General features: G+C 45.1%; 1 protein-coding gene and 1 non-coding gene across 5 annotated transcripts; both read right to left on the minus strand.

Annotated features, from left to right (window-relative positions):
• Window positions 1-1433: 1433 nt before the first annotated feature.
• On the minus strand, window positions 1434-9430 carry LOC123804045 (uncharacterized). 4 transcript variants are annotated; one of them, XR_015725470.1, is made up of 4 exons: window positions 9057-9430; window positions 8638-8776; window positions 7443-7646; window positions 1434-2231 (listed from the first exon to the last, which is right to left on the minus strand). XR_015725470.1 is itself a non-coding variant. In XM_045815945.2 (3 exons), exons 1-3 carry the CDS (start codon window positions 9272-9274, stop codon window positions 2226-2228), a joined length of 363 nt encoding a protein of 120 aa, XP_045671901.1. In that variant the 5' UTR covers window positions 9275-9430; the 3' UTR covers window positions 1434-2225. The 4 variants fall into 4 exon arrangements, 2 of the variants coding, with proteins under 2 accessions (XP_045671901.1, XP_045671900.1); XR_015725471.1 differs by lacking the exon at window positions 1434-2231 and adding an exon at window positions 3930-4321; XM_045815945.2 differs by lacking the exon at window positions 7443-7646.
• LOC123804118 (small nucleolar RNA SNORA26) lies at window positions 8248-8369 on the minus strand. Its single transcript, XR_006783083.1, has one exon. It is a non-coding gene; the product is annotated as a small nucleolar RNA SNORA26 (small nucleolar RNA).
• Window positions 9431-12018: the final 2588 nt, after the last annotated feature.

The following is a 12018-nucleotide window of genomic DNA, read 5'->3' on the forward strand; positions in this document are numbered from 1 at the left end:
GGGATGGGTTTCTCAAAAAATTAAACACAGAGTTACCATATGATCCATCAATTCCACTTCTTATACTCCAGAAAGTTGAAAGCAGGGACACAGTTACTTTTACACCCGTGTTCATAGTAATATTATTCCCAATAGCCAAAAGGTGGAAGCAGCCCAAATAACTGTAGAGATGAGTGGATAAACAAAATGTGGTATATACGTGCAATGGGGTGTTGTTGTCCCTGGTACGACATAGGGGAGCCTTGAAACGTGCTAAGTGAAGTAAACCAGAATCAAAGACAAATACTGTATGATTCCACTGATATGAGGTACTTAGTCAAATTCATAGAGACAAAAAGTAATAGAGGGTAATTACCAGGGTCTAGGGAGAGGAGAGAATGGAAAGTTACTGTTTAATAGGTACAGAATTTGTTTGGGATGATGGAAAAGTTCTGGAAATGTGATGGTTGCACAACATTGGGAATGTAAGTAGTGCCTCTGAATTATACACTTAAAAATCATTTATGGTATGTATATTTCACCACACACACAAGAAGCAAAACTCATCAATAAATACAACCTAAAGTTGCAACCAGTCACGGGAAAGCCTTGTTTTAATTCCAGAATCTGCATTGTACAAACATAATTTGTGAAAAACTATTCAAATTTTGATTTGAAAACTAGATGAAAGAAATTCATGTTCAAAGCTTACAAGATGCTATTTTTCACTGTATGTGTGTTTGTTTTAAGCTCTGAATACACTAGGTAGTATGTGTCTGGAACTCCTAGACACCCAACTGCATACATTGTATTATATAGACTGGAGACAACAGCATCCATTCTCTTGTTATATATTTGGAAATAAACTATTTTGGTATCTTGCATTTGGGCTCCTTATCCATAAACCTCATTAGAAAAAAAATATAATCTCAAACTAGCTCTTTCTAAACATACAGCCAAAATAGATGGCAGCTTCCATATGGTTATTAGGATGGATTTTATCTTGGGGGGGGAGGTTTGGGGGAGATGAGGAGGGTAAATGTTTATTGCATATAGTTCATGTATTTCAAAGATCATTTTCTTAGCCATTCGACAAGGAAGAAAATGCTGATTTATTTTCTCCCCTTTTGTAGATGAGAAAATAGAAGACATTCAAGCTGAGGTGGTATGATGCTGAAACCTTCAGCAACTCCTCCAAAGATTGTTGGCACTCTTCTGTTTTAATTTTAACTAATTTTTCATGTGTGGCTTGTGAAATCAGAGGAGGAGTGATTGTTGCCCAATTATAATATGTTTAGCTGCCCACAACGGTGCTTTCAAGGTTGCCAGCTAACTTTGAGTAGATGTGAGTAGAATTATTCTTTTTTCCACCATAAAAATGAGTGACTGTTATTTAGAGCAATGAGGTCATATTAAGCTTTTTGTAAAGTTAAATAAATCTGCAAGTGAGACACTTGAGATGTTAACAGTAGTTTATGGTGAAGAAGTAATGTCAAGAGCAAGAGTTTTTGACTGGCACAAGAAGTTTAAAGAAGGCAGAGGTGATATCCATGATGATGTGGGAAGTGGCCGTCCCGTTAGCCACAGAACACATGAAAACAATGAGAGGGTCAGAAATTTGGTTTGCTCACACAGCCAATTAACTTATGAAAAATGGCCGAAAAGTTAAATTTAGACAAACCGACTCATGCTGAAAGTAAACTTGCACATTAGGAAAGTTTCTAGGAGGATTATATCTCATTCCGTTGTGGTTGATGGTCCTGCAGAGGCCAAACAAAAACAGAGCTGCTCGGGAATCTGCCACTTGGGTGTATATTCAGGGCACAATCCTACAGTTCAGTTTCACTGGTCTTGGAGTAACTTCTGTCTGAATCGAGAATGAGCTGAGCGTCTTCAGACATGTTGCGTTGGCTTTGTAGGTATATGAGTTGAGCAGAGTCAAGCCCGTCGAGTTGAGTGTGACAAAGTAGAGAGCCTGGAGCTCGAGGTTTATTAGGAACCCAGCAAACTTACCACAGGACTTAAATTTCTACCTCGTTTCTTCAGGGTGAGCTCATTTGAATAAATACTAGGTTACCTACAGGCTGGGCAGTTAAACTTTCAAGAGTACGCTAGAGTTCAACGTTACTCTATATGGAGATATTTCAAAACAGAGAAGAATGGCCATCTTTAGGCAGAGATACTCAGACTTGTAATAATGAGACTTTTGTAGTGGGAAATTGAGCTCAGACATTGGAAATAGGTGTTCAAATCTGTCATCAAGAAAGAAACAGAACAGGCTGTAAGGAATAGTGGGCAGTTTCAGTAAAAATATACTCTTCCCTTCCACCACCACTCCAGTTCCCCAAATAAGAACCTGATTTTGGTCAAAGCCCACAAAACTTTCTAGTCTTTACATAATCTAAATTTCAATTTTTTTAAAGATCTTATTTATTTATTTATTTATTTATTTATTTATTTATTTGAGAGAGAGCGGGGAGCCTGATGTGGGACTCGATCCCAGGACCCTAGGATCATGATCTGAGCCGAAGTATCACTTAGCTGACTGAGCCAGCCAGGCATCCCCTAAATCTCAATTTTCAATAGATTTTTATATGTAAACTGTTTGGGTCTGGAATTTGGTACAAAGGGTAGACAAATAGAGCTCAATTTTGTTCCTATGTTCTTTCATCAGGAGAATAAGGTCCCATGCATTGAGAGAGTTTTGGAAGGCATTACTGCCATTAGCAAAACATGAACAGACACAATCTTTTCATCAAGAGCAAGGAGCTGAGTTTTGACCTTCACCTTTTCCATGTGTACTACTGACTGAACGTGGCGGTCCTATCCTAAGCTTCAGTTCTAATAAGCATTCATCAAAGGGAAGGCATTACCGTGCATACTCAGCTGGCCACCAACTGCTTTAAGCACATTATGGTCAAGGCAACTGGTAGTTTTGCCGAAACACTAATAAAAAAGCATTGGTAATTCATGTCACAGTTGAGATACAGAAATAATAGGTAAAAGATTATTTCACATAAATTTTGGTAAACCTAGAAAACAATTTCAGATATTTTTGTCCATGAATATTAGCATTTTAGCTTAAGGAGCTAGTTGAATCATGTGCCTTCCCATAAGAAATTTGCAGAATGAACTTCTCATTCAGAAACTTGTGTTTTTGCCCCAGGTTCCTTCCCAGTCTGCAGTAGGATGCTGTCATCATTCAGTATTGGTACGTTGCAACTTAGACACACGAAAATTACTGCATAGGACTTAAGTCAGAGCCCTATGGTGGTGTCTCTGAAAAGACTAGTTTTATTAGTTCTACTCTTAAGGTTTTTTGTTGTTATTTTAAAAGACTCCCAGAAATCCAAGTTTACATTTTGTGGAACATGAGCCAAAACTAATTGAGGTTGTTATGGAAAAATTGTCTCATTTTAATGGTCTGTATTACCTCTGGGACCCTGCTGGTCAAAGCTGTATGGCCCACAAGGCAAACATTGTAATTAGAATAATGGTGTTCATATTGTCTCAATTTGTTTTCATTACTCAATTTTTACAACTTAATTTTTGGAGATGCTTTGTACTGTGTAAATGAAATTTACTGGAAGTATACATACATAAACCATAAACTGACATCCCAATAAACCATAAGTTGATTTTTTTATATTAGTTTTGATCATCTGTGTTGTTTTATGAGGAATGTGCTAATCCTCTGTATTTTAGCCACATGCTCATGTCACTCATGATTTAAATCTAAATGAAGTTTAACTTCATTGCCATACCTCTGAAATTTTTAAAAATTGACTAATGAACAGATAAGATCTACCCCCGCCCCCACACCCATAACGCACTAATAAAAACAGTGTAGGAGGCAGTGTGGTGGGGTTCCAGCTCCAGCTACATCTGTGATCTTAAGCTTTCCATCTGGATTAGTTACCAGGCTCTGCAACAAATTACTACAAACTTGGTGGCTTAAAACAGAAATTTATTCTCTCACAATTTTGGAGGCCAGAAATCAGAAATCAGTTTCCTGGGGTCAAACAAGTGCACACTCTCAAGGTGGGGATGGGGGTTCTATTTCTGGAATCTTCCAGAGCCAGAGCCGGAGGCTGCCAGCTTCCCCCAGCCTGAAGTCATATTGCTCCATAATCTTCAAGGCCAAAACCAGATCTCTTTCTGCTTGTCTTCTCATGGCCGCCTCCCTTGAGCATGGAGTCTCCTTCTGCTCCCCTCTTATAAAGGCCCTTGTGGGGGCGCCTGAGTGGCTCAGTTCGTTGAGCGTCGGACTCTCGATCTCAGCTCAGGTCTCAATCTGAGTTTTGAGCTCAAGCCCGTGCTGGGTTTCATCCTGGGCTTCAAGCTGGGCGTAGAGCCAATTAATAGATTAATTAAAGGCCCTTGTGATTAGCGTTAGGGCTCAGATTATGCAGGATAATCTTCCCATCTCAAGAACCTTGACATCTGCAAAGACCCTTTTCCAAATAAGGTAACATGGGTTTGAAATTAGGACTTGACTAGATTTGGGAGTCATTATTCAGTCTACTATACCATAGATTTTTCTCTTCTGCAAAACCCCACATAATCTCTGGAACAGTACTGCCAACGAAACTTTCTGTAGTAATGGAGATATTCTCTATCTGTTGTCTAGGACAGTAGCTTCGAGCCACATGTGACTAATGAGCGTTTGAAACGTGGTTAATCCAACTGAGGAGCTGAATTTTTCATTTTATTCAGTTTTGATTTAACCTTAAATAGCCTCATGTGACTGGTGACTGTCATACTGGGCAGTGCAGTTCCAGTGTCTATAGTTCTAAATTCTGGACTCTGAGGCCCCTTAAAAACAAAAACAACAACAAACAAAAACGTTCACGTTTTTCCCCCCGCATGTTTCACTGCCTCAGACTGCTCCCATCTTTCACCGGCTATTGTTCAGTCTAGTGCGCTTCAAACTTTTTAGCATCAAAACCCTTTCTACAGGGACACCTGGGTGGCTCAGTCAGTTAAGCAGCTGCCTTCGGCTCAGGTTCTGATCTCAGAGCCCTGGGATCGAGTCCCACTTCAAGCTCCTTGCTCAGCAGGGAGGCTGCTTCTCCCTCTGCCTCTGCCTGCTGCTCTCTGCTCATGCTCTCTCTGACAAATAAAATCTTAAAAAAAAAAAAAATTGGAAAACCGAAGTATAAATTGGGCTGTCCTGGTTGAGGTTCAGTGGTGGGAGAGGGAGGAGGATCCATGCCAGGCCCAGGGTCCCCACCTGTTCACCCAGCCCAGGTAACTTCTAGGGCCAAGAAACCACCGCTAGGACTCAGTGCAGCAGAGCCATTTGAGACCAGGGGTTATTCTTGGCAACTGTTTGCTGCCGCCTTCAGACCTGAACACTTGTAGTTTTACACTTGACACAGTAGCTAGAGAAGTCGTTCTCCTGGCCTACGATCACCGGACCGCTGTTGCAGTGTTTAATGAATTCCTTGTTCTGCCAGGACTTGCTGCAGCCTGTCGGCTTTAGGACTCTCCATTTTTCTTTCCCTTTACCTAGCTTTTGGAGTCACCTCATACGGAACTTTTGTTCTACAAACCACCCCCTACCCTCCACCTTGCTAACTGGTTCCAACACTGAGCAAGGAAGCCTCACAGGTCTTTACAATGGAAGACTATCAGTGAATCAGTTGCAACCATATACGTGGATTTTTGTGGGTTTTTTTCACTGATGTGGTCACAATACCTAGAGCAGTACTTGGTCCGTAATACACGCTCCATTTATTGAATGAAAATTAAAGCCAGCATTTTTCGTATATAAATACTGAACACCAGCATTGTCATTTTAATATTACAAGGACCACACAGTATTATAAAAATGACCCTATGGTACTACCAATGAATGACATTTACTGAGTGCTCACTACTCACCAGGTAATTACTATGTATAGACTCAACTTTAGTAACTATGATTAGCCAGAGACTGAAGCTAAGAAGTAATTGGTCTCAGATCACATGGAAGGGTGGGGGTTCGAACCTAGTGTTCTCCTGCTTCTAAGAATAGATGGCTGTAAGCCATTCCCTTGGACGCCATATAGAAATCAACCCCGTATTACTGATATTATGCTTCATTATAAATGATAGTGCTCCTTGTATCACAGTCATGGTGGATTTAGGGCTCAAATATACCAGAATCAATATTATTCCAGGAGCTTGATTAGCCCCTAGGAATATGGTGGAAACCAAGACGGACTTTACTGTAGTGAAGTAGGGGCAGGGCAGTCAGGCAACCACAAATGAGACTTCTAAGTATGACAAGGCATACTACAGGATGCTAGAGAATTCCAGAACAACAGCACTTATGGGGATTGAGGGGAGGGATGATAGTGGCCACAGGAAAGTTGGGTAAGAGCAGGAAACACTCCGGGTGCTAGGGAGCGTTCCTAGGTAAACTACAGCATTCAGAGATCTGGGAGGCCAGAAAGTGCAAAATATCCACCTTAGCCCCACATACAAGCGGTCATTTCTCTGCACCTTCACTTTGCTTTCCCCCAAACCTTCACATGCTTCTTCCTCGGGGCTTTTTGTTTTCACTCTGCCTGAAACGTTCTTCACCCAAATACATATAGAACCACAGCATGTCCTGGTCTCGTCCCCGGTCCTCCTGGCCAGCCCTATCTAAGCTTATGTCCTCTACTCACAGTGCATACACATGTGCTTCCCCTTCCCCTTCCCTTCTTTTCTCCCCTCTAGCAATTAGGGCCTTCTCACATATTTGTTGAATAAATTATCAAAAAAACGATGAGGCTGGATTTTACAGTGTAATATGCAAGTGTAAAATGAAGTTTAGAAGGAAAGGCTGGAACAATGTTATGAAACAAGCATTCAGTGTGATTCCAAGGCGAATATTATTTAAATATCTTTATTGAGAACTTCTGGAAAATGAGGTTATTTGCAGACATTTGGGGCTGGTCAGCATGAAAAACTAGCACATACGAGGCTCTGTTCTTCTTGCTACACTGTATTGTTTCTTCCCATAGGAAAACCTCCCCATCACCTTCAAGATTTTCATATTCTAACAATCTAGCACCACTGTATCCTTTAAATCCCCTTTCACAGCTCGTTATGCTCATTCATCAAAAACACCTAACATGCTGACAGATGCCCCCTTGGTGCCAAATTTGGGGTAACTTCTTTAGGTTCCATATAATTAAATACTATGAAGACCTTCCATTCTTAATAGCTCTGCTGTGGTCCCCCTGACCAAACGGCCTCACCTGTTTCAATATTACTACGGTTCCACTAGAACATGAAATGCCAAGAGAGAGAAGTGACTTTCCATGGTCACATGGCCAGAAAGTTACATGAGGAGCCTTGTTCAGGGCTACACATGTGATGGGACCTTCAGTCAGTACCTGACCTGTTTGTTGCTTCATCTGTAAAATGAGAGAATAGTACCGACCTCAGAGAGCTGTCAGAACTAAACGACAGGATGAAAAATAAAATACCTGCTATGCCGCCCTGTCACCACCAGCACTGTCCCGCTAACGCCTGTGAAGGGCACGCTGGACACACGGCTGCTACAAGTTAAGGAAGAATATCTCCCCCTCAGAGGCTTGTGGGTACTGTAAACCGTAGAGGGGGTGGAAGCCCGTAAAAGTACCCGCACTGCGATAGCCCAGCTTCCACCGCTTGTGCCTGTAGTTTTCAACCTATAAAAAAGAAACATTTCCAAATGACCTTTCAAACAGAAAACAATTTTGAGGTATATTCTTTTCAGTTTGTCTCAAAGGATGTCCACAAAACGCCTCGTGGACAGTGTATACCTGTGTTTTTTCCCCTCCCTCAAAGATAAGGTATCATCAAAACTAAGGCTAGGTTTAAATTTGTCACTGGGCTAGGAACTGTATAAAAATATCACAAAGGGGGGGGGCGCCTGGGTAGCGCAGTCGTTAAAGCGTCTGCCTTCGGCTCAGGGCGTGATCCCGGCGTACCGGGATCGAGTCCCACATCAGGCTCCTCCGTTGTGAGCCTGCTTCTTCCTCTCCCACTCCCCCTGCTGTGTTCCCTCTCTCGCTGGCTGTCTCTCTGTCACATAAATAAATAAAATCTTTAAAAAAAAAAAAAAATATCACAAAGGGGGTCCTGGGATGGAGCCCCGAGTTGGGCTCCCTGCTCTGTGGGGAGTCTGCTTCTCCCTCTGCCCCTCCCCCCCACCCATGCTCTCTATCCTGTGCACGTGCTCTCTCTCTAATAAAATCTTTAAAAAATATCACAAGGTGCTTGAACCAAAAGAAAAATTTCCTCTGGTTCAGCTGTGACTCCAGACAGGATCCAAAGAGGAGTTTTACAATCTCTTCCCTGGGTTTTATGGAGACTTCCTTTACCCTTCTGTGTTAGCCTCTCAAGGCACCGCGTCAGCCTTAAAAGGGCACAGGAAAGGGCGGTCTGGGATTTTGACAGGCTTCTCTAGGATCCCTGACGCCTCCCTCGTCAATATCCCCTGGATCTCAGCGCTTTCTTGCACGAGTCCGAAAACCCACCCGAAGCAGCTGTTGTGCGGGGGGAGCCCGGGAACGTGCATTCCCTATGAGGGCCAGACAATCTGGGGCCCTTAGAACCCAGCACGTGGGAACCCCGGTCGCCACCGGCCACGTGCTCCGGGCCTAGGTCCTCGCATTTCACTCCGGGACGGGGACCTACCTGCGCGTAGAGCTCGGGCCGCAGCAGCCCCGCACACGTCGGAGATACACTCCCCGGGTGCCGGGTCGGGCCGGGCGGGGTTTGCGCAGCCGCCGGCGGGCGGGCCCTGAACCCGCTACAAAGTCGCGGCGGCGGCGCCCTGGGGGAGCAAAGCGCGAGATTGTTAGGGCGCCCGGGCCTGGGCGCGGGGAAGCCACCGGGCGGCTCGGCGCTATGTCTGTGCCTCGCGCGGCCCCGGGACGAGCTGGGCCGCCCGCCCCCCGGGCCTCCGAGGACTGCTCTACCCCTCCGTTCTGGCCGCCGGGAGCAGCGCAGCTCCGCGCGGGCAAAGCTCGAGGGGACGCGGGGCGAGCGCAGCCCCAGCCGGGCCCGCAGGCCGGGCGCCCTCGCCGCCGCACCCACCCACGCAGGCGGCTCACCTCCGCGGGACTCCGGCGCAGAGATCGGGACGGCGGCGCGGCGAGAAGGACGGCGGCGCGGCGACGCGACAAGGGGGCGGTGCGGCGGGCAGCCTATCCCGGGAAGCCTCCGGCCGGGGGCGGGGCGGGCCCGGCCATTGGCGCCCGCGGTCTTCGGCCCGCCCAGGTCCTTCTGGCTCTTCCGCGGCAGGAGGACGAGCTAGGCCTGCGCTGAGCATCCTTCTGGGAACCTCCGGAGCTCTGGCGCCTCCCCTTGGCCCTTGTGGTTCTGGTTCTCGCAGGCAACGTGCCTTCCTCGGGGCCCCTCCTGGGCGGGGTCGCGGTTCCTCTAGGGCTGGGCTGCAACCCAGAGCTTCCCGTTCCTCCAACTAGACCGGTCCGGCGTGTGTTTGAGTCCGACCTGCTAAACTGTAAGCTCAAAGCGAAGCCGGCCCTCGTCTCTCTGACCACGCTCACCCAGGGCCCCTCCTGATTCTGAGAGGACCGCTGTTCATTCATTAGCCGAGTTCAGTAAGTTGACCATAATCGGCAGGGGCTTGGGGAGCACCGTAAACCCTCCCTAGGTGACAGACTCAAACTTGATACACAAGTGGAGTAAAATCGGAGAATATGCTAAAGTGAGGACTTGTATTACAGCCCTGAGAGTTTACCATCTGTTAACAAATTTAGTCTTTAAGTACCTTTTATCAGCCCCACGTTGTAAGTGGGGAAACAGACACGTGGAGTAACTTTCCAAGGTGACAGAGTGGCTAGCAAGTGGTGGACCCGGGATTTCAACCCCAAAAGTCTGAAAGTATAGCCCCTCAAAACACTATCCCACACCGCCCCCCCTCACGTGTGTGGGGTGGGAAGGGAAACAAATAGCATTTATATTTGATTGTCTGATCAAGCTAGGCCATCTCCCAGCTGATTGGGGGTCAACAGGCCCAAAGAACAGGAAAGCACTTGACCCCTTTTAGGACCCAAAAGTGTAAGTAGAATTTAAGGATGTAGGAACAGAGTGGCCTGAGATGAGGGTGGACGGGGCCAGACCAAGCCAGAGGCCCTGGTAGAGTGTGTATTTTATGCTAAGAACAATGCAAAACTCTTCAAACAGTTTTTAGGAGAGGAAATGATAGGATCTGACGTACGGCATGGTTTGGGAGTCATTAAGATGCTTTTGCTGAGAAGAAGAAACGGAGTAAATTTTATTAATAAATCCTGGAAGCCAGCCACTCACTACTTTGTAGATATTCATAAGATGAATGTAAAATGGGTTAAAGTGACAGAGGGAACACCACTTTGCTGTCCCTTTACCTTTCTTACCTCAGAATCTTCTAGACATGTCTCTAGTTTTGAATCTGTTCTTGTTACAGTCCCTCTGGATAGCTGACAGTATTACCTTTCGTTCAGTTATGTCAATGAATGTGGATAATTTGCTCGGGAAGAATCTTAGGACGGAGATGTAAACCTCAGCCAAGAGACTAATGTAGGAATTCAGCGGCGACCTAGTAGGGTTGGAAGTAGTTGTGCAGAATGTTTTCCTCCTGAACCAGGTGATAAAAACAGAACAAGTTTATGAAAGAATTACAGTAGGGTTTCACTTGAACTCAGGAGAAATCTGCCTCAATCTGAAGACATCAGGCCTCTGGGCAAATGACAACTGCCGTTCATTTGAAATGGTAAAAACCATTTGTCTGGGGTAGAGGAAAAATGTCTTCTCAACTATTAAAAAAATAATTAAAATTAATACAGAGATGATGGAGTGAAATTAACCCATTGTATAACTGTTTTTTGAGTTAAATTCAGGGTAATCTGTATTTGGTATGAAGAATGCTTATAATTCAGTTTAAAGAAAATAGAATGATTATTTGAGAGAAATCTGTCTAGCACGAGAGAATTTAGCTCGACCTAGAGGACCAGAGAGCCGGGTGAAAAAGCACAGGACAACTGCTAGGCAGGTACTGTCTTCCTATTTCCCCAAACCCCCTGCCTCTGTACACAGGTACGTCTCCCCTGGACCACCAGTAAATAAATCCCAGCCCCTGGGCTCCAGGCTCCATTCCTACCAGCCTCCCTCAGCCTCACAAGTTATCCATTATTTGGGGGTATTTTTCCCTCTCTGTCTTGTCTCTCACTTCTTCTCTCTGGCTCTTAGCTTCTCTATATATACTGTCTCAATTTCAACCTGAATAAACCTTCCCTCCATCAGATGTGCCCCAATCCCCAGATACCACACTGTCCTCCCCTTCCTAACAGACCTTTGGAAAGACCATGCGGACATAGGCCTCCATTGCGTCAGTGTTATTCAGCCCTCGGGTCATTATAGTCTGACTTTCCTCTTCCCCATTCCCCTGAAACTACTCTCCGAGGCCACCGGCAATCTCTCAAATCCAACACTCCTGATCTTCCCTAGCTTCTCTGACATAACTGACCAGTCCCTCCTTGATTCCTCCTTCCCTCTGGTTTCTGAGTCTCCGCTCATCCCTGCTTTTCCTCCTACACCCGTGGCCCTTTCTTCTTCCTCTTTTGTCCTCCCCTTCAAGTGCTGGTTCTGGTGACATTTTTTCTCAACTCTCTTCTCTTTTTACTCTGTACACTCTGGCTGACCAACTTCCCAGGAATGACAATAATAAAAGTCATTTGTTGAGTACCAGACACTTTACACAGGCCATCCCTAATTCATAAGACAGTTCTGTGGGGCGCCTGGGTGGCTCAGTAGGTTAAGCGTCTGCCTTCAGCTCAGGTCATGATCCCAAGGTCCTGGGATCAAATTCTGCATCGGGCTATCTGCTCATCAGGGAGTCTGCTTCTCCCTCTCCCTCTGCTGCCCCACCTGCTTATTCTCTCTCTCTCTCTCTGTCCAATAAATAAATAATCTTAAAAAAAATAAGATAATTCTGCAAGGCAGATAACAGGAATATCATTAGTAACACTGAATGAGCACTTATGAACCAGTCATAGAATTTAGTCTTTTACATAA

The sequence above is a fragment of the Ursus americanus genome, chromosome 8, assembly GCF_024610735.1.
Source record: "Ursus americanus isolate L20-20 chromosome 8, mUrsAme1.1.p, whole genome shotgun sequence".
In the NCBI taxonomy this organism is placed as follows: Eukaryota; Metazoa; Chordata; class Mammalia; order Carnivora; family Ursidae; genus Ursus; species Ursus americanus.